General features: G+C 47.5%; 2 protein-coding genes across 4 annotated transcripts in view; both read right to left on the reverse strand.

Moving 5' to 3' along the window:
* LOC119512393 (DNA-binding protein RFX8-like) overlaps nucleotides 1–17,789 on the reverse strand; it is a 28,494-nt gene extending 10,705 nt beyond the window's left edge. The window contains exons 1-8 of one of the 3 annotated variants that reach the window (XM_037807016.1): nucleotides 17,701–17,717; nucleotides 15,675–15,788; nucleotides 14,592–14,742; nucleotides 12,143–12,201; nucleotides 10,659–10,815; nucleotides 8,347–8,441; nucleotides 5,569–5,683; nucleotides 2,566–2,882 (exon numbers count right to left, since the gene is read on the reverse strand). In XM_037807016.1, the coding sequence (XP_037662944.1) occupies nucleotides 2,566–2,882; nucleotides 5,569–5,683; nucleotides 8,347–8,441; nucleotides 10,659–10,815; nucleotides 12,143–12,201; nucleotides 14,592–14,742; nucleotides 15,675–15,788; nucleotides 17,701–17,715 (1,023 nt within the window). In that variant the 5' untranslated portion in view covers nucleotides 17,716–17,717. Of the gene's footprint in view, nucleotides 1–2,565; nucleotides 2,883–5,568; nucleotides 5,684–8,346; nucleotides 8,442–10,658; nucleotides 10,816–12,142; nucleotides 12,202–14,591; nucleotides 14,743–15,674 lie in introns of all 3 variants that reach the window. The other 2 variants (XM_037807015.1, XM_037807017.1) reach the window with 2 other exon arrangements.
* A 254-nt stretch (nucleotides 17,790–18,043) lies between these two features.
* LOC119512395 (DNA-binding protein RFX8-like) overlaps nucleotides 18,044–22,533 on the reverse strand; it is a 44,630-nt gene continuing 40,140 nt past the window's right edge. Inside the window, exons 6-7 of the mRNA XM_037807020.1 lie at nucleotides 19,248–19,358; nucleotides 18,044–18,647 (exon numbers count right to left, since the gene is read on the reverse strand). Of these exons, the coding sequence (XP_037662948.1) occupies nucleotides 18,552–18,647; nucleotides 19,248–19,358 (207 nt within the window). The 3' untranslated portion in view covers nucleotides 18,044–18,551. The remainder of the gene's footprint in view (nucleotides 18,648–19,247; nucleotides 19,359–22,533) is intronic.

The following is a 22,533-nucleotide window of genomic DNA, read 5'->3' on the forward strand; positions in this document are numbered from 1 at the left end:
TTTTAGGTTCTAAAGAATTGGGGTAGCTGGTGGTGGATACCTGAAACTATTAAACTACAACCCAGAACCCATGAATCTCGAAGACAGTTGCATAAAAATGTAGCTTATGAGGGGTGACAATGGGATTGGGAATGCCATAAGGACCAAACTCCACTTTGTCTAGTTTATGGATGGATGTGTAGAAAAGTAGGGGAAGGAAACAAACAGAGAAAGGTACCCAGTGTTCTTTTTTACTTCAATTGCTCTTTTTCACTCTAATTATTATTCTTGTTATTTTTGTGTGTGGGCTAATCAAGGTGTCAGGGATTGATTTAGGTGATGAATGTACAACTATGTAATGGTACTGTAAACAATCGAAAGTACAATTTGTTTTGTATGACTGCGTGGTATGTGAATATATCTCAATAAAATGATGATTAAAAAAAAAAAAAAAAAAAAAAAGAAGCCCCGGGAGCAGCCAGAAACCGGAGGTCACTGCAACTGGGAAGAGAAAGGAGAAGACACCATCCCGTGCATCACCATGTGATGGAAAAGCCAAGGAATGCCCAGGATCCCGGCCGCCAGCCCCAGAACACCATAGTGTTCGTGGAGAAAGCATCGACTTGCTGAAGCCTCGATTTTGGATTTTTAGCCTCAAAACCAGGAGCCAATCAATTCCCATTGTTTAAACCAGTCCACTGTATGGTGTTTGTTTTGGCAGCTGAGAAACTAAGACAGAGACCTTGGGAAAATTACCCCACCCCTCTATAAGCCTCGGTTGTGCCATCTGAGAAATGGGGTGATGATGGCCTGCTTCACTGGGTTAGTAGGAGGAAAAGTTGAAACGATGGGTTTGCACACCTGGCTCGGGGAGACTGTGGCTGATCTCCACCCGCCTTTACCTTTCACGGAGGAGGTCAGAGTTTTCCCTTTCCTGGTGACCTTGGTGACCAAGGGCATGTAAAGTTGTCATGCCACAGTCCCGCCTCTCGCCCCCTGCAGGGAGAGAGGAGGTCTGCCTGCTGGGAGCTGAATGCTGAGGCCACCGCCACAAGCCTGTTCTGTGGGGGCTCCACAGCAGGGTGGCAGAGGGGCGCTTCTGAGGATTCTCAGGGGCGCTCCAGCTGGTGCAGCCCTCGAATGGCTCTAGCCCCTCGACGGGGAGTATTCTCCCGACTTTCGGGGAGCAGGTGGAGATGCTATCCTAGGCACAGATGAGCCAAGCAGCTCCTTGTGCAGGAGGAGGCCCGGCTCACACCCACAAGTGGTCTCCACTTCTGGGGTCAGTATTTCACCCGTTCACGCCTCCTTCATCACGTTGCACCATATGCACACTCACAAAGGGGTCTTCTCATTTACAGACACACATCTGGATCTGCTCTCAGAGGGCATCGAATGCAAGATGTATGAATTTACTATCCCAATATTTAAAAATTTTCAAAAGGCCAGATAGGGACAAAGAGAATCTTTAAACTCGAGAGATGTACTCCCTTCGCTTCTGTTCTCATTACTTTTTGTCTAGCACAGTATCTTGTCAGAGCAGGTGCTGAACAAAGGCCTGTAACTCAGAACGAGAGTTTTATTTAGGGACGTTCCCTGGAGGGTTCTGGTGACACTGAGGACAACGTGCCTGTCTCTGTCACATCCTGCTAAGCACCACTCCTCATCCATCCAAAAAGGAGCCACGTGGGGATGAGAGAAAGTCCACGGAAAGTAGCTAAACATCCAAAACACGCCAAGAGAAGTTTGAGAAGTTGGTACTAAGACACCTGTCACTGGTTTTTCTTTTTTGACTAGCCCACTCCCTCTTCCTCTTTGGAGGAGTTTCATCAGCTTCCTACATCCCTTCTCCCCTTCCTGGCATCCAAGGCCCTGCCTCGACCTCTCCCATGTGTGTCCTACTCTCTTCTGATCTAAATCAGAGACAGTGGTACATGACATTGGGGGATAAGAATGGACTTGAGATGGGACCTGGGCTCGTATCTCTGCTTCACTATTTACTTGCATTTACTTGCTGTGTGACTTTGTGTGAGTCACTTAGCTTCTCTGAGCCTCCATGTTCGCATCCATCACATGAAAGTATTAAGAACAGATACTCTGCAGTATTGTATCACTTTGAAATAATGTAAATAAAGGGTGTACAGCAGGTGCTAAGTAAATGCTCCAAGCTGTACCCTAGTTCAATCCTTTAAAGAATCTTTTCTACTCTGACTATTCCATGCTTCCTTTCTCGAGCTCTAGAAGCATTTTCAGTTCATGGCACTCATTTAGCAGCTGGTGGTGCTCTGTTGCTTGGTTGGTCCGACCTTGCGGGCTAGCTCACGTGCTCCAGGAAGGCAAGACCCAGCTACCCTGATATTCCACACCCCCAGTCATGGAAGGTACAAATCAATGCACCACGAGCCCGAACGGACCAGTGATGACAGACATGCTCTGATCATGCCTAGCAGAACCACTGAAAGCAAAGATGATTAAAAAATTCCTTATCGGTGTTTGGACAATGTGTTCTCTGCAGGTTTCCTAACTGCCTCTTGAGTTCTCATTTCCCTAGAAACAACCATGGGGAAGCGGGTCCTGGGGCTCTACCTTGTTGCCCGTGGCCGTGTCCAGCAGGAAGCCCAGCACCCTGAGGACCAGGCTGCTCATGCCCGTGGGGTGTTGGCCCTGGCTCACAGGTTTCAGCAGCATGCAGGGCGGCTCTGCACCTGGGCTCTCCCACTCCAGAGTCGGCGAGGCATCCAGGGGCTGGAAAAGCGCCTGGTCCAGCTGGACGAGTGGCTGGTCCTCCGGCAGCACCACCTGGAGAGTCCCCATCTCCTCCTCCTCCTCCTCTTCCTCTAGGCAGGACTGGAGGACATGAATCACGTATTCCAAAAGCAGCAAATTAAACAGATGCCAGGAGCCTGCATTTAAACAGCAACCAACATTGAGTAGATAGACAGACAGACACCAAAATAAATCATGGTGAAACCAACAGCTCCTCCGGGGCCTTGAGGTCCTGTGGGGCCAGAGCTCCGTTCCCACAGCTGATCCTCAAGGGGCCCCGGTGGGTCGGGCATGCCCGCAGCACTCCATTCCCAGAGGCGCCCGGGCAGGGCCACTTCAGGCCAGAAAGCAAAGAGAGCTAAAGCGCCTGAGCGAATGCAGATTCTGAAGAAGGACACCGGTCCACAAAGGGGACACGAAAACCTACATGGCGTTTAAGGAGAGAGGCAACTCCAACAGAGAAATGGGTGCCAGTCCCAGAGCTGGCACACGGGGAAGTGGGGGAAGGGGTGGGGAGATGTGGGGGCTGAGTGCAGAAGGGACTGTGCTTGGCAGGCAGCCCCCTGGCCCGACTGCAGCCTGTGTGGCTGCCTCTCCTTGGGTGGGACGTGGGGGAGGGCAGCCAGCTGGCGCCCACTCGGAGGCACCTCTCACAGGGGCCCGCGAGGGCCGCATTAGAGACGCGTGGTGGGGAGGCGCAGGGGGCCTGGGCTGGCCCGGATGCCCCACATCCAAGGCCTCTGGACTTCCCCAGAAGAGAACCGTCATCACTGTTAACCTGGGAACTGCCTCTCGCAATTGCTTAGAGAGAATTTTTTTTTAAAGGGTAAAACCATGACTCTCTCATTCTGATGTAAAATGAACACGTGTCAAAGACTTTATGTAACTCATTAATTAATGAGGGAATAAGAAAGATGACGTAACGGTTACAAGGAGAATTCAAAGTTCCAAACACACAGGGGCAGTAAGGAATGCTGACGTTAATGTGCAAAGAGTTGCAAAATTGGGTTTGGCCACAGGGCAGTGATCCGTTGCACCAGAAGTTGTCTGCCTTCCTGTGGACAAGAATCATTTGCATTATTATCAATTCTCTACCATTTACCGAGTTGTAAAATAACCGGGAGACAGCGAAAGATGGAGATAACCCAGACAGGGGTGCTGGACCGGAAACCAAAGTCATCAAAGTCCTGCAGTTTTCCCTACACAAAGTTTGATATTTCTTGACGGATCTAGGGTGAGAGATATCCTAAGGTTCAAAGACAGCCCTGGCCTCTGTGGAATGATAGGGCCTGGGGTGGGGTTATCTGGCCAAGCCCGCCTGGCCCACTGGACTTTGCAAAGAGCCACAGTTCATGTGAGGAGGAAAAGAGACTGACGTTAATGCTCTGACTCTATATGGGGGTCCCGAGAAGGTAGACTGGGAAAAACACCTCGAAGGCTGGATTTCCTTCAGTGACAGCAGCTGACCTGGGCTCTATCACCCTGTCCTGGAGGACACCAGCATAAAGCAGTCATTTGGGACAGCATTAAAAGGGAGTGCATCATTTTATAAAGGGTGCCCCCTCTCTGGCTGCTTAAAGCAGCCACCCTCAAAAGAGCTCCAGGGTGTTTGAGCAATGGACCTAAATGGGGGTTGTCTTCTCTCCGTATCCCAATTCCCTGCCTTGAGGACATCTAGCAGCTTTGGAGAGCACTGGATTATTTGACTAGTTTGTGAGCTCCATAGTGGCAGAGGTTGGCTGTCTTTCCACTGCTGCGTGCTAGTGCCCAGGGCAGTGTCTGGAACATTATGGGGACACAATAAATATCGGCTGAATGAATGACTCATTCCATGGAGCAGGAGGGCTGAATTGCAAACTTTTCTTCCTATGCATCTGTATCAAAGACCTGACTCTCTGTGGTGGTCTGAAGCTGGTATGTACCCCAGGAAAAGCCAGGTTCTTTTAATCCATTCCTGTGGATGCAGAACTACTATGGTTGGGACCTTTTGGTTAGGTTGTTCCAATTGAGATGCAACCCAGCCCATTCGAGGTGGGTCTTAATCCTTTACCGGAGTCCTTTATGAGAGGATAAAGGACAGACAGAAAAAGCCAGAAAGCTCAGAGAAGCCCCAGAGATGCTGAGAGATGAGGACACACCCACAGAAGCTGAGAGAGAAAGCCACCAAAGCCAGAAGCTGAAAGCAACAAAACCAGGGAGTGAAGGACCAGCAGACGCTGGCCATGTGCCTTCCCATGTGGCAGAGGTGTCCTTTCTTCAGAGAAGGTATCATCCTGTTGATGCCTTAAATTTGGACATTTTCATGACTGAAGAACTGTAAATTGTAAGTTAATAAAGCCCCATTGTAGAAGCCAACCCATTTCTGGTATGGCAGGTTTAGCAAACTGAAACACCCTCCCCGTCCAAGAGAGACCAATGATTTGACCAGGAACTTTGCAGAACGGAAACCACTTCACCATGTCCACCCTCTGGATACAATAGTGACTTCGTTGACCATTATTCCTGAAAGTTAAATGTGGGTGCCCCAAATAACACAAGTTTTTCCATCTTGGTTGTCTCCCTCTGTGCTTTTCTCAAAATGTCACAAAGCCCATAATTTGAAAACAAGGGAAAACTTCCTACGAGCCCATCAGTGGTAGAGTGGGTAAGTGAAGCATCATGTGCCAGTAAGAAAAGATTTCTATTTTTTTTTATGTTTTCTGTACCTTATTTTACACAGAAGGGTTAGAAAGCTGATGATGGAGTCTACAAAGCAATATGGGAAATACACTATAATGTTTTTAAAAGGTGGAACACAAAATGTTTCTGTGTTCTCTGACTTACCAAAACTGTCTCTGTGGCAGAGGGTCATAGCTCTGCTCACGGCAGTGAGAAGGAAGTTCCATCTTAGCTGGAAGCTGGCAGCCAGCTGGATAAACTCCTCTTTGTTTCTGCTCGGCTATTATATTTTCGGGACAAAAAAAGCTGGGGTTACGATAAAATCAAGTAGAATAGCATGTTTTCAAATGTGCACATTTGTCATGAACAGAAAATTTTGAAGGGCAGACTGAGAAGAGGAAGATGAAATGATGTTAAGGCCCAGCACTAAGACAGCGGCACGTGGCTCTATTTCTGGCCGTGCTCCAACCCCTGTGGAGACGATTCCAGTACAGAGCTCTATGAAATTGGTGGAGAGAAGGAGGGACATGGGCAATTGGCCTACTTTTTTTCTCAGTCCTCACACAATTTTTCAAAAAGAGGGCACGTGCAAAGCACGGCAGAGACACACCACAGGTCACAGCCTCATGGAGATCTCCTTGGCAATGGCTAGTGAGCAGGCCAGGGGCTAGTTTATACCTGCCCTTCTGCCTGCTAACTCTGATTATGAAAAAGGGCATCGAATCCCATCCTAATGAGAAGTAACGGTGCTGCCTTAGGAGGGCTCAGAACCGGCCACTGCACGGGTAAAGCACTGCAGGACCGGAAGCTCCCGCCCTCCCTGGACAGCTGGGCACGCGGACCTGTGAGAGCCCACCACCGAAGGTAGGCTGGGGTCACACTTCAAATGTGCCACAGATCAATGGAGTCAACTCCATTTCAAATGCATATGGTGAAATGCATGCCCAGAAACCTCTTCCGAGTCTCAACCATCTGCTGTCTGGACCACCTACCCGCTCAAAAGCATTTCTTTGAAAAAGAGATGTGGAGACTGCTAGAAGCAAGGCCAGGCCCAGTTCTCCTCGCTGTTTCTCTCTCCCCTTCTGCTTGGGCTTTGGGTGGCCCTCGATGGCAGGGTTTCATGGGCAGCACCCCCCTCCCATGACTTCCTATGGCCTCGGCTGGGGTTACTTGGGGTTTCTTAGCACCTGCCACGGCTCTCAGGAGAAGCCTGGTGTTCAGGGGGGCTTTTAAGTGGAAGGGGCAATGAGGGCACAAAAAGCCCAAGACTACTTCCTACACGTATTGGGAGAAGTAGCTCTGGATAGTCAGATCTCTCTCTGCCCAGACGTTTAGAGATGGACCATAAAAACGATTGTGCTTGCTCGCGGTCAGCACCCCAGTGTGGCACTTCAGGGTCCTACATTCAGAAATCATTCTTGAGCCCAAACTGCCCGAGAATGGTAAGAAGGAAACACACGATGCAGTTTCCCATTTTCCTCTGCTCACATATGCCCAATGCTAACACCTGAAGCTGTCAGTCATCTCTGACAAGCCCAAGGGTTCATGTTGAAAAATCTGAGTATTTTATTGACTAGAGTCTGCTTTTTATCAGCTAAGCTACTTTACAAAAACAAGCCCTGCAAAGGCACACGGTTACAAAAATGCCGTTTTTCTAACATGCCTCATTTGTGAAGGTGGAAGATAGGATGAGGGAGACTTCGGAAACATGTGGTATGACACAGTTTGAAATATAGGACAAGACTGCCAGGCTGTTTCTGGGCAGGATCTGAATTAATGATCTCAGTGGGTGCATCTTCGGTAAAGTCACAGGCTGAGTGAGAATCCAAAACAAGGAACAGACCATTGAGAGTTTCTATCAGTGACAACCTACAAGACTGCAGCTGTCAGATGAATAAATATCTCCGGGGCAATGCAACACTAGATGGGTTGCTGCTATCATAAATAAGCTTTGCTTAAGACCCAAAAGGAGGATTAAAAACCATACAGCATCTGGAATGATCATTTACAAGTAGCAGAGGATGCAAACAAACACCTGCCACGGGTTGGCACTGGCTTTCCAACTCCTTCCTGAGGAGTTTTTGGATTCTTCTTTATGAGTTGAAGGCCCCAGAGGCTTCTGCAGTCCTCATGGACTCATCCATTATTTTTGCCCTTTCTCCTAGACTGAGATTATGGGATGTGCACAAAGCCAGGCTGGGGCGGGCAATGGGAGCGGCCAACACGCGGTCAGCGGCTTCAAGGACAAAGCCCAAAGGCCCGTGCCCATCCCCAGGCCTCCAGGGCTTTGCTCTCTGACAAGGGCTCTCCACTCCAGATGCTTCTATTTCTTTTTTCTAAGTGGGCCTTCCGTTTTCCCACACGCTCACTTCTGCTCACACTGTTCTCTCTTGGATTGCCTTATTGTCTCCCTTTCTCAGCTTCTTTTAATCCTACTCACCCTTCACATCCATTTAAATCTCACCTCCCACTCCAAGGCCTTTCCCACATGCCCCAGTCTTTGGGGAAGACAAAGCCCAAAATGTGGGACACACACACACACACTCACCCCCTCACTACTCACCTGCAAATATGCTCATCTGGGCAATCGCACACTCTCATCGATGCACATGCACACGCACCTGCACACACACGGTCTCTCACACACACATTTCCGCACGCACACATGCAACTCCCCCACGTGCTTGCTGCTTGCACACACGATCCCTCGCACACTCACCTGCACACACACGCACACACCCAAAAAAACTCTGAGTCTCTGCCTTGCTCCAAAAGTGAGATGCCCCTTCTCTGTCCTGGACACCCAGGCCCACCCTGACACATTTCTGACATGCACACTAGAAAACTTCTTTTTCATGCCATCAGGCATTGGACACTGGGTGTTATAATTTAGCTACAATTATCAACACCCACTTCTTTCCTTTAAAAAAATCAGTTTTGTACCTGGAAGACAAATGCCTGGAGATTTGAAGACAGACTATTTAGGAATACACTGAGATCCGTTGACGTCCCCAGCAAAGAAATTAAACTGCTTAAACCTAGAAAGAAACAAAACAAGACAAACAAAAGGTTGCAGGCCATGCAGCAGAATTTTTCCGTAGGTATTTGTATACCAGGTAACCTAGGGGACGGCAGCTAAATAGCAGTTCAAAGGCATTCCCCAAGGACCCGCACTGATTTTGAACACAAAGGAGGAATTCTCATCCCGGATGCGTCAGCTGTGCCGTCATCTGGGTCATCACGGTCATGTCTTTACTAGCCCCTCCTGCCAGCTGTTGACTTGGAAAAAATGTCTGAAAGGAAAGCTACACCTTGTAATTACACAGAACCTGTCTTCAGATGAGCTCATTGCAAGGTACAGACATGATCTCACCTTATACTTACTGTTTCCCTAAGAGGTAACGGCCTTCACCTGCGGGCTGGAACTCAGAGCAGCCGCCCGGGGTTAAGTGCTCTGCCTGGGGTTGTGCACTCAGCAGAGACCCGCCGGGGGTGACATCAGGTCTCGGCTCCCCCACCTGGGCGGCACCTCGCAGCGTGAGAGGCAGCCTTAGGCTCTCCCGACCCCCCGGACGCCACGGCCTCCCACGCAGAGCTCCGAGCACCCAGTGGGTGGCCAACGCCCCCGTGCACCCCTGGCTGCGGTCCGGGGCCTTCTGGAGGCTCTTCCGGGAGCCCTCAGCGCTTGCTGCCAGATGTCAGCTGCGGCCCCCAGGGTGCTGTCCCCTGCTGGGCTCTGCACCCTCTTGGAGGGACACACGTGGACGCCAACAAGGGAACAGGAGCCCCAGCAGACACGGTGGGGTGGGGTGGGGGTGGGTCTCAGAACTTTCCAGGCCCCCTGGGCTCTGGCTGGGGACAGCCATTCGGGGTGCCTGGGAGAGCCAGTACTTGGGGAGGGGGCCTTGTGGGCACCCACTAATGAGAACTGCTGTCCAGAGCTCTGAGGGCTGTGGGGATAGGGGTTGACCTTTTGGTTGCTGGATTGGTGGGAACGGGGGCGTGCTGGGGGGAATCTGGAACAGCCAGGGCAATATGGGTGGACAATGGGACTGGGGGGAGTGGGGTGGGGCAGAGACTATTTATCAACCAGTAAGGATGTATTTCAACATTTTAATAACTGGTCTGGCCATTCAAAAGTCAACCCTGCTTCAATGTCAAAGAAAGAGAATAGGTAATTTATTGGCGGTGTTTTTACGTATTCCCCAATCCACGTATCTAGTCATGAAATGCTCATGCAAGTGCTGCCACGCGCCAGGTGCTGTGCGGGGTGTGCCGTGCCGACATCCCGCGGGGGTCCACAGCTTACAGGGGAGGCCGCTCAATACACAATCAAGTGAGCCACGACGGGGTACGCCTGCAGAGGAGGAAGCTACTAGATCTTTCTGGGGCACGTTGGTGGGGAGAGCCTGTTACGTGAACAAATAGGGGAGCACACACAGAGCCTTTAGCCATCGGACAAAGGCCTGAGCTTTTAGCCCCTTCCCTAGAGATTGGCCCTTAACCTGTTCGAAATGGTCTTACACATTCTTCGCTTGCCCTCAGGAAACAGTTCCCAGGCTCTCCCCCAAGGTGACACTTCCTGGCTTCCTTTTTTCCCTGCTTTTGCCCAGGGATGTAACCATGTTGTCAGCCAGCTCTCCTAGCTCTGTGGAAGGGAGATTTTTTCCCTTGGAAAATAATGATGACTATCAGTTATCAAAGGGCAAGACTATCTACATGCTTAATATCACTTGTTTGTAAAGCTGTGAAATACACTAAAAGTACAATTATTAAACTTCATATTGTTAAAAAACAATACTTGATGATGCTAACAGGAGTGATAGTAGAATCTGGACAGGCAGAGAGCCGACTAAATTCCAGCTCAGATATGATAGCAGGGACACTCTTGAATCTGTGCATATGAATGAGATAAACACAGAAATTAATTTCTTTTTCCAAATGAGACACTCCAGGCTGATTTCCAGAACAAAACATTGTCAAGTGACAACCACACATCAGTTCACTCACTCACACAACACACACGTTAGTGTGGACAGCAGGTCAGGCACCTGGGCCAGCCCTGGACGTACAGGGCCACCGTGGGCTCTCTGGGGCACCCATCATCCCCTGCAGGGAAAGATGTGTGAGCAGATAAATGATTACATCAAAGGGAAAACAACATTCTATTAATAGATTTTTGAATTAGTGACGGCCATGCTGGCTCCAAATATCTACCACACGCTCCAATAAAGAAAGTTGCAGAGTCAGCTTACATTTCATCTCTGTGTTGTTGTCCAGCTCCTCCATGTCCATGGGGTGGCTTGGTGGGAAGCCCTTAGAAATGGCCATAGTGCCTTGAATGATGATGGCGTGTAGATCCGACTTCAAAATACTGACTCTCCTGTTATTTTTCAGTACCACTTTCATAGTCTAAAGATAATGGGGAAGCATAACACTTCATTAAATCTTTTCATTTTACTTTCACCTAATACCCCTCTCCAAAGTACTAAGATATTTTGTGGACTAGAAAGAAAAGTGGGTTAGGGTATTACCCATTACAACTGAATCCTAAACGACAACTCAAATGTTCAGACCTCACATATTCTAGAGTTGACTTGATGAAAGATCACTCTTTAGCCTGCTTCTGCTTCCGAGCACATGTGTCCAGGGCCATCAGGCTGCTAGCCCTTCTTCTCCCTGTTTCTGATTCCCTGCACCCCCTCAACAAGCCTCAATGACTCTAGAGAGGAAAACAGTGAGTGATGGATTATCTGCAAGAAAAAGGGAAGAAGCAGCAGGGATAATCTAATCCCTTACATTTTGGAGTATGTAGGAGGGCACTTAGTTGTCCCCTCTCCAGCCCAAGAGTAGGTGCTGTTACCACCTCCCTTTTACAGATGAGGACACAGAGAACTCTCTGGATGCAGAGCAAGGGGTGGCTGCAGGACCAAAGCTTGACACCCAGGCTGAGGTGCTGACTTTACTGCAGGGCGACTGCCAGGATGGACTGAGACACAGATGTGATGTGTGACAGTGAGGGGGACCTGGACTGGGCCATGAGCATGGAAGGCCACATAACAACCACAGTTGACACAGAGTCCAGGGAGAGCTTTGTGCGGGAAGGATGAAGACAGTTAAAGAGAAGGCCCAGCCGAGGCCCTTTGGAGCTGAGACTGATTTGGAGCAGAGTGACAACCCCCACAGCTCTGTCCTAATCTGGTGCCACAGGCTTTCAGAACAGATTCCTGGGTGGCCCATGTGTGGCATTTTATCATCTCCTTTTCAGTCTTCCCCTACCTTCCTCTAAAATTGAAACTACATAATTGCCCCAGGAGTGCGAAGCCCAGGGCCAAGAAACCTGGCAGCCTGGATGCCCACAGACCATAGGGCCATGCATGGTGAAAAGGGGTCAGTCAGTCTGTCTGCCTGTCTCAGGCAATGCCACTTCACCTGTGACATGGGCCCAGCCCAGTGTGAGGTCCTCCGTGGAGCCTCCCTCTGGCAACTTTGAAACTTTGCCCTGCTTGCCCTCCTTTCTCACATGCCCAGAGAGGTGGTGAGCAGAGCCTTTCATCACTGTTGGCTCAGTCATCTGGTCTACCAGGCCTTCCCAGCCAGTGCCTGCCATCAGGATGGATGGAAACGGCCTCGCTGCAAAGGGTGCTGCCACCTGCTCTTAGGACATCCCTGCAGCTTTCCCCAATTTGCACTTCAGGACACTGTTCTGTGCCCTTCTGTCTGGTTGGCTGAAACGTACCTTTGCCATGTTGGAAAGGAACGTCTTTCTTCTTAGCCTTTTGACAAACACGGTAACTTCTGTTAATAATAATACACATGGCCATTACTGATACTATAACTTCACACTCTCATGTGTGATAGCAGGGAAAGGGAGACACATTTCACAGCTGGAAGGCACAGGTGCCTCTGCGGCGAAGGCCGCTGAACTTGCCTTCTGCAGAGTGCGGCCTCTCGGTCAAGGTCACTGTCTGCTGGCCCTTTTCTGAAGGACTAGGATGCCGGCAGCGGCAACTAGACCAATGTATCTCCACATGCCAGGAAGTTTATGCAATCCCAGCATCCGAGAGGGGGCTCGAAGGAGTTTAGGATTTTGACAAGCAACCCTGAGTACCTCCCAACTGTCTCATGGCTACAGTGCTCTCCTCCAGAAATGCTCAAAGGACAGGGAGAGTTGGAAAGGGAGAGAGAAAACGAGAGCACATGAAGACGGAGGGTGCTCCCTCTTGGATGCTTTCATTCATTCACTTGACAAATGTTTATGAGGGGACCCTGTCCCAGGCACTCGGCAATCTTTGTTCAACCAATGTCTGCTGAATGGAAGGATAAAGGAGACAAGTTCTGCTTTCAGGGGTTCACCCAGTGGGGATGGCTCATCAGATACGCAAACCTCCCAAGCCAGCTAAGTAAGTGCTTCTCCGGCAATGGGAGAACCCCGGGAAGGAGAGAGAGGTGGGTTCCGGGAAGGGAGAGGTCTGTTTGGAAGGAGGAATCAGTGAAGCCTGCTCTTAGAAGGTGACGTTTAATCTGGGCTTTAATGTGTAAAGGAGTGAGCTCGGGGGGTGAGGGTGGGAGAGGCAGTCCAAGCACAGAGAACAGCAGGAATAGGGCCTTTTGGGGGGCAGGCTGTCTTGTGTTGCTGAGGAGCACAGATGGGTCCCTGAGGGTGGGGTGTGGGGGACGGCGACATGGATGGCACCCCGGCTTTGCACAGCACGTCAAGGAGAATGGACCCTCTCCTCTGCATGGTGGGAGCCAGCGGAGGTTTTTAATTGACCAAATTGTCTTTTGGAATAATCACAGTTACTGGGGGAGCTGATGCTGGAGGGATCAGTGGCTGCGGCAGTGGCCTTGGGGAGGGAAGGAGTGAGACCAAGGGCTTGAATTACGGCTGGTGTTAAAGTGGCAACGGGACAACTGGAGCAGGGCCTCTCCCTCCCCGCCCTGGCCCCCCCTTCATGGATCTCCTTTCACCGAAAGTCCCAGACCTAACCTTCCCTCTTCAGCTACTGCTCCCTGCTGCCTTCTTGCCTGGCACTCACGTGGGCCCAGGGGCCCGGCCCGGCCCTGCTGAACCTCTCTGAGTGGGGCAAACTGGGAGGAGACACGCAGCATATTGAGCACAACTTGGGGTGCGGAGGGACGGTGGTGGTGGGTGGGTATTAGACGTGGTTCTAGTCCACAAGCACTTTGAGAAGACAAGGCACATGGCCCCCAACCCCTGCTCCCCCTTGCAGGAAGCAATGTATGAAGAAAGCAAGACTTATAGAAAGGTAAGGCAGGTAGGTGGTGGAGGCTCGGGGAAGCAAGTGGCCCAGAGCTGACCCAAGAAGGGGTCACGGTTGGAGAGAGGGCATTTCCAGGACCACAAAACATGGCACCCTCTCAGTGGGCGGGCTGGCATTGAAAGGACCACGGGGTCTCAGAGTTTATAGAGGGCTGCAACAGCAGACAGAAAAGTTCAGGCTTGTAATGGGAAGCCGTCGTCGGGTTTGAGCAGACAATTAACCTGTAGCCAGATGGAAAGAGAGTTCTAGAAAGTTAGCAGGGAGACTTGCAATTCAGGTCTTATGAGTTTAAGGACTTATGAATTAACCTTGGCCTCAAAAGCATGAAGGACCCGGTGGCCCCATTGTGTGAGGAGGCTGTTGATAGGGGACTGATTTCTAAGGGGGAAACAACATTCTTGGAAGCCTCACTGGGAGGCCATGCGGAGCAGAGAGAGACGAAGGGGACTGGGAGCCACAGCCCTGAGCCAGGCCTGCTCGGGGTGAGCACCAGGCGCCAGAAAGCTGCCGGCCGCCCTCAGCGGCTTCCAGGGACCAGCTTCACGGGGCCAGCCTCTCCGTCCTGTGGGGCAGTTAGCAGCAGCTTTTCCACATCTCTAACACCTCAGACCTGCCCAAAACCTCTTCTATTATTCATAAGGGGGCATAGGTACAAGTATGGGTGACTCAGCACAAGAACCCATCACTGACACCACAGAAAAAGTCAGAAAACCCCAAGATCTTGGGCCTTACGAGATTTAGTACGTTGGGGTTTAGTACATCGCGGTTTAGGATGTGGTTTAGTACATGGGGAAAAAACAAAGCTGGGCAGCAGCTGCAGTGGACTGCCCCTGGGTGTGAAAGTTAGATACTTCTTGCTCTCTTAGGGAATTTATTTATTTAATTTTTTTCATTGAAACCTACCTTTGAGTTTGGAGATCTGTAAAAGGGCTGGGAAACCTTCCAGAGCATTGAGTAGCCACAACTTAAATTTCTTACTAAATAACCTGACGGATTTCAGGTACTGAATAGAAACTTCTTCCAAAAAGTCATGCAGGAGAATGTCCTCAATTCCCTGCAAGAGATACGTCGACAAACGGTGAATCTGAAGGCCGGACACAGGTACAGGTGTCCAGAGGGCACCTGTCCACACACTTGGACGTCTGCAGGGCCTGGGCACATCATGAAAAGTCGGGGGAAGGCCCCAACTCGGTCTTGGGGGGTAGCTACCACGTGGCCCTCACCACTCTTTCCTGCGTAGGAAATCAGGCTGGTATGGCCAGAACTGGAATCTTTTTAAGAGTTTTCAAATACTGATAACTGATTCAATTTTTTAAAAGACACTATGCCAGCCAATAGTAGGTGAGGTGAACTAAACTAATTTAAGGGCTGAACCCAGCCTTCAGTTTTCAACTTTTGTATTAAAATCTTCAAAGAACTGGATTGTTTTCTAAAAATAAAATAAAATAAAAGGCATGATTTATGATTAGTTGAAGGAGACTACATTTTTACCATGTGTTGCTGACCCCTAAAATCTAATAAATACTCTACTGATAGAGTTTTAAAAAAACCTTGGCAATTACATATATTCCCAAACCCATTTATTATTATTTAACTCATTATTTAAAATTCATTTATTGAAAGTCCATTATTCCCAAACTCAAATTGTTCCATTTACTCATTTTTAAAAGTCTTCTTTTGCTGAAGTTACCAGAGAAAAAAACTTTGACTCAGCTCAGGGTTCACTGGTTCTGGAACCACAGGCTGCCATGTGTATTGGCCTTTTCTTTACATGAGGTCATTTAGACCCTCACTGAATTCAAAAAGAAAAACTGAATTTTAGGCAGCAATCAAAGGCTCATGGTTCATCCGTTTAGCAATTTACTCCTTAGAGAGCAGGAAGTTCAGGAAGTTTGCAGAGGGGTCGGGCTGTGGTTGTAACTGCAGCATTTGGTCCTGATTTCCGGAAACGACATAAAACGGCAATTTGAACAAACCTCTTCTTACCTTGTACAGCTGCACATCGTAGCATTTAAGGAGCTGGCACACATCAGGCAATGACATCAGCATGACTGTGTCTTGCTGCAGAGATTTCCAGAAGGAAGTAAGCAAGTCTTCCACCTGACGTAAGTAATAGAACATATTACTGAAAACTCATTTTGTGTCTAGTGAGACCAATTCCCCATATATACATAAGCTGCCCTGAATGATAATGGGATGAATTTTGTTCCAGTCAATGTAAAGCTTTGCCTGTCAGCCTCTCCAAGCCGTGTTTTAGAAGTATTCTTTCTAGCAAGCCATCAGGGAGTACCTGCCAGAGGGATGGGACAATATGGAACATATTTTCATGAGGAAGATTCCTAGAAGGAAAGGTGTTCCTAATCACAAGGGGGCTCCTGTTGACTGTTATAAGGTTAGGATTGGGCGACAGAGGCAGAGAATAGTCTAGAATAAATGTTCATTGACTGACTGACTGCATTGATTATTTTTCAGCTTGGAAAGGGGTGTAACAGTATTTAATCTAGGAGGCCCTCTCTTCAAAATCAAGTTAGAATTCACCTACGGACTGTGCAAGAAAAAGGACTGGTGTGGTTCTTCATATCAGCCTTCTTTAAAGACTCATGTGGACAACTTTTGTTGAGCAACAAAATGGCGGCTTCCTTTCTCCCTGTGTTGACTCTTCGTATTCCTTGATCAAGCCAGGTGGCCAATCTGAGCTGCCAAAGACTCACCTTTTGGGGATGTCAGCAGCCTCAGATATTCCGAGGCATCACAATCCTGGTTTATCTTCCCTGACGCTAGACCTTCCAATGACTCCAGGTAAGAAGCTATTCCCATGTGCACACCATCAAGTACACAAAAGGACGTTAGGTGAGCTCTTGAGTTACATGATTATATGCTTTTGATTTGAAATCCTGCTGTCAGAGGTATTAATTCTAGAGAAGACTTCTCCCAAGAAACTCATAGAAATTCAACAGAAAATACATGGTAATGAGATGAAAAGGACTTACGAATCATTTTACTCTCAGGTTGGTAACTTTGGTGTTGGATCTGAATGAGGCAGCACTCACAGGCTCGTCTCTGCTAACTCTCTCACCACCCATATCTGAAGATCATCAAACCCTGTTGTGTCTACTTCAGAAATATTTCTTTAATCTGTTCCTCTTTCTTTCCGATGTCACTGTCACTGCTTCAAATCTGACCCTCACCATGGAAAGTCTTTATTACTCTCTCTGCTCCAGTATGGCTAGTCATATTTAGTTGCCACTCCCTTCCCATGTTTTCTAAATAAATTAGAATTCCTTCCTGGTGCCAGCCTACTTTTCTATTTCACCTCCTCTAACTTCTCTCCTTTAGTGATAATAAAATCCAGCCCTAGAGACCTTTTTGTCATGACATGCTCGTGAACAACTTGCTACCTTTGACTGCACAAACTGGAATCCCTTTCCTAACCTATTTTCTATTTGAACCTCTGCTTTTCCTAATAGAGACAGCAGCCACATGGCTGCCTCTTGGGGGCACTCCCACTCTTCTCCATTACTCTTCCTCTGCGCACCCAGAATATTCCTTTCTTACTGATACTCTAGAACGTGCCATATTGTATCATATTTGCTAACTCACATTGCTCCTGTTACCAGGCTATAAGCTTACCAAGCCTTGTGGAGAATGTCTTCTTAGTTCCAGAAATGGTGCCAGCCACAGTGTAAGGATTAAGTGAATATTTGATGAGTGAGTGAAGGAAGGAATATTCCAGATAGTTGATGTGGATGGATAGTTATAACATTCCCTTACTAGGGCCATTCTGAATACCTCTTGGTCTCTCTTTAACTGTGATGCTTTACACTGGATAAGTACTAAATGCACTCATGTTGAATGAAATTATCACTAAAACTGAAGCATTTAGAACACCAAAGTATTGGAAAACCTTTCATTGAAATGTGCACTTGTTTTCCTGGATTCTCACTTGACGCTGCAGAAGATGAAATTTCAGATTGTTAAAAGATTATTGTGCTGGTTTGAAACTGTTATGTACCCCAGAAAATGCCATGTTCTTTTAATCCATTCTTGTGGGTGCAGACCCGTTGTGGGTGGGACCTTTTGATTACGTTGTTTCCATGGAGATGTGACCCCACCCATTCAAGATGGGTCTTAATCCTTTACTGGAGTCCTTTAAGAGAGCTCATGGAGAGAGGTTAGAAAGAAAAAAGAAGGACCCACAGAAGCCCAGGGACATTTTGGAGAGAGCTGTTGAAACCAGAACCAGGAGAGAAGGAGCAGAGATGTCACCATGTGCCTTCCCATGTGTCAGAGGAACCCCGGATGCCAGCAGCCTTTCTTCAGAGAAGGTATCTTCCTCTTGATGTCTTAATTTGGACATTTTCATGGCCGTAGAACTGTAAATTTGTAACCTAATAAAACCCCACTGAAAAAGCCAACCCATTTCTGGTGTAATGAATTCTGGCAGCTTTAGCAAACGTAAGCAATTATCCATGTTTTCTATGACCAATTCTAGAATAAAACCCAATCATTACAATACCCAAGTCAGATTGACCTGTTTCCAAGTCCTGCTTCTTTGTCAGTTAGCATGTATCAATAAAATGGCTCTTTAGAGGGTATTTAATATTACCAGTACTTTGTTCAAAATCAGCTGGAATCAGGATCTAAGAAAACTGCTGCATTTGTATTTAAACCATGAAATTATCCATATTAGCACCATAGAGAATTTCCAGATTATTAAACTGAATATCAGTATCATGTTCAAGAAATTACTAACTACAAACTAGCTTCACTTAAAGCACTTGAGTGCGATGTATTGCCACTAGACATCTCTTGAGTGGTCTCTTGAAGTAAAATGGTTAATAATGAGTCATAAATGCTTGTAATTTATAGATGAAACCCTACCCTCTCAAGTTCTTGGCTCCTCACGTTTTGTAAAATATCTTGACAATAATTGCAGTATTCATCAGCAAGCAAGGCCATCTAGGAAGGACAGGGAAAATTATTTCAGCTTGTGGGTCACTTCAAAAATTAACTGATCCTCAAAGGCTTTTCTGAAGCCTTTAGAGGCTGCTCTTGTAGCAGTCCTGACATGACAACAGCTGAGCTCTTTACTTGGGCCACAATGCCTTTTATTTATGTGGAGTAATGTGTGCTGTATTGGCCTATAATTTATGTAGCTTCAATGTCAGTGTCATAATACATATTCTCAGGGCCTGTTCCACCCACTACAAAGGCCACCAGCCTTTAACACCTTTCTCCTAAATTGCCAATCCCATTTGTCTCCTCCATATTCCTGAGTTCCAGTTTCTAGAAAATACAAAGCTCTGTTCCCTCCTCTGTTTTGAGGCCTTAATTCTAGAAGGCCCCCGATGGAGCCTTTGTAAGGGATGCAAGGGGAAGACCTGAATTTCCCAACCACCACCAAGACGAGGAGGGAATGTTGGTCCTCAGCGGTCTGGGATAAGGCAAATATTACTCCGCCACGCACAACCAGGACCAAAGGCAAAATCAGAAGACATGTACTGCCCTCAGGCTCACAAAGCTCGAAAAGCTAATTGCCCCCAGGCAATGCAATCCTACCATTTCACAGGAGTATTTCTTGCCCAGTTCTTGCTCCCAAAATGGCCATCTCCTGAAGTCAGACAATGGGGATCCAACCAGGTCTGTCTTAATCAGTGAATGATGTTCAAACTAGAAATCATTTACACAATGGATTAGTTCTTTAAAACAAAATGCATTTTCTTGCATATAAACAATGTAATTATAACATTGCTACTACAGGTAAATGTTCTATGTAAACTTTTACCCATAGTTCTGGACACATTACTGATTCTAGCAGCTGTCCTTCTGTATTTTATTCCAAATGACGCCAACCTTCCCCTACTCTATAATTCTATGAACTATGGTCATCAGGGAAGGGTTAAAATTTAATAGGTTATCCAAAGGCATCACTTTTGGGGTCATGTATTACAAGTATGGCACTGTAAGGTATGGTAAAAATCTTATCTATTATAATTTAAGGTCACAAATGCATTTCTACAGCCCTTGCCCAAGCATTGCTCCTCCTTGAAATAAAGCCATGTCCCATCTGGGTCATGAGGACTTCATCTATAGAAATGGTTAGTTGTATTTGCAATCTCGGGGTCATATTTTTAAAAGGAAAATGAGAGCACACTCTTTCCTTTAGAAGAACAAATCACTGAATAGGAAAACATTTACATCAAAGAGGGGAAAAAAGGTAACATGGCAGAAAACAAATTCAACATTAGTCCCTTGGTGTCATCTACACTTCTGTCCACCTGAGCCAGGGACGGCATGACTGTTCCCGGTCTAAAAAACGTATATAGATTTTATTTTAAATTACTCCTTCAGGATTTCCCCAGACTTCTGTTGAATGATTTCCATTACATTCAAGTAGATGAAATAACCCATTCAAGTTGGAAACTGAGCTGCAGAGTTTTTCATGTTGGACTAAGACTTGCCCAAGTGTCTCTTTCATTCTCTTTCCAACCAAATGGCTCACTTGGTGACAGCTCAGTTTCAAGGTCAGTGTTTCATCCTTAACGTTCTCAGAGGCTGACCAAACTGCTCGTTGCTGTCCTGCCTAGTAGAATCATTGGCGTGAGTCTGTTGTTTCTTCCTGTCTATAAGCCACCCGACGGCAGAGCAGTACCGTCCCACCCAGCCTGCACACCCTGGAGAACAGGCACCCCTGGGCTTCCTCCTTCTCCACCACGATCCCTCATTATCAGCCAGGTAGCACTGAAGATTAGGGGAATTTGGAGACTGTGCTCAACAGTCTCCTCAATCTTCTAAAACCCATGGTTCTTAACCCTTTTGTGGTCCTGAACCCCTTTGAGAATCTGATGAAAAGCAAATGGCCAGTGCACATTATGTACTTAATTTTAACCACGTTGCCAGGATAAAACCTCCTTGTTAGTATTGTTCAAATAAAATAGGAGTATTAATACGTAAACAAATACACAAAGTAGTGGCATTGAAAGGGGACAACTCAAAGGGCTGTTTTTGTCGGGTGCTATGGCGCCTCGCTCCCACCACTTTAGAACAATGGGCTTATTTGGAGTTGCCTGATGGTGAGCGCTTCTCCAGGATGGGGTCTTGTGCACACTCTGATCTCTCCACAAGGAGGAGGCCGCTATTCCTGGAGTTCCCTGGCCTGGCCCTCAGTTCTTCTATCAGTGAAGACGTGAAGAATCCTCCACCCCAACTCTGGACCAGCCTTTCTTACTGTCCAACCCTGAGTCCATCCTTCTCTCCACAGTACACCTTGACCTTCTGGATCCATCAATGTTCTCCTGATGCTGATACTTAATCATCAAAGCCATCATTTCTCAAGGTGTGGTTTCCAAGACCAGCTACACCTGAATCCCCTGGGGAAGTGGGGTCCCTGTCCCTGGGTGATCAGAGAAGGCCAGAGATCTCTCATTGTAACCAGCTCCCCTCCCCAGATGAGCCCGATGCACATCCAAGCTGAGACCACAGCTCTAGGCAGCTGGTTCCTTGTCTAACTCGGCAGAAATCTCCACATTTCAACATGGCAGAGACATCCCAGTTTCACCTGTTCAGAAGTCATTCAGCAGGACAGCACTGGCATACGTAAGAAATGATTCCAAGGAGAATGTAAAAATATGCCTTAGAAAAAATAATAAAAAGCAAGTTCACAAGTTCCTGAAGTCAATCCCCTCAGGGATCTTTCTCCATAATAATTACTTACAAACATAATACCTTCACTACAAACTGTGAAAAGAACTGATCTTTCAAAGAAATATTTTAATAATCATAAATTATCTTTTCTTTGCAACTTAATCAGAGATCTAAAGTGAAGATATGGTACCGAGCTACTCAAGTTCGAATCTCTGCTACCCAGGAGAGGCCTTCAGTAAGTGGCAAAAGGGGTCAGAGGGATTCTGGTCCTGGAGAAATCATTTAGCAAAATGAAAAAGGAAAAGGCGAGAAATTCTATTTAGATTTTCCAGACACTATTAAACATAGTTTTCCATCGACCCAAGAAATGTCATCGGAATTAATATCATTTTTTTATTCAACCAATGTTTCTTGAGCATATAGTATGCGCCAGGCCCTGGGGAGAGTGGGGGGACGGAGGCACCTTCCCGCCATCACCATGCTCATCCGGGCACCATCTGCCTCGTCTGGATTTCTCCATCAATCCTCCTGGATGTCTTTTGTCCTTCCTGCATCCTTGAGGACACTGCTCCCAGAATGATCACCCCCATGACAAATGCATCCTGTCAATCTCCTTCTGAAGATACCTCCAGGGCATTCTGCAATCTTTTAGAGCAAATCCAAATGTTTCAGCTCGGCACTGAAGAACTCACCACGACCTGGAACTTTCCACCTGTCTCCCCCAGAATCTGCTGCTCACCAACCTGCTTGCCCCCAGCTCCTCATTCTGGCTCCCATGATCACCTCCCAGCTCAAAGGCAAGCTGCACCCTCAAGGTGAGTTTAGGAACTCCCTTCTCAAAGAGCTGAGGATAATATGACCAGTCTCTAGGAGCAGGAAAAGGCCGGGAAACACAGTCTCCCCTAGAGCTTCCAGAAAGGAACGTAGCCCTACCAACATCTGATTTCAGCCCAGTGAGACCTGAGTCAGACTTATGACCCAGGAACTTGTAAAAAAAATAAATAAATTTGCATTGTTTTCAGCCATGAAGTTTGTGGTAAGGTGTTACAGCAGCAACAGGAAGCTACAACAGGCCGTGTCTTCCAAGAAGCCTTCCGTAATTGCTCTGTTCACCCAGTCTTTTTCCCTCCCTTCTTCCTTCTTTTGACTTCCCAAACCCCTGTAGTCTGTGCTGCTCATTTAAATATTGTTTCATGTCTAT

The sequence above is a fragment of the Choloepus didactylus genome, chromosome 17, assembly GCF_015220235.1.
Source record: "Choloepus didactylus isolate mChoDid1 chromosome 17, mChoDid1.pri, whole genome shotgun sequence".
Lineage (NCBI taxonomy): Eukaryota > Metazoa > Chordata > Mammalia > Pilosa > Megalonychidae > Choloepus > Choloepus didactylus.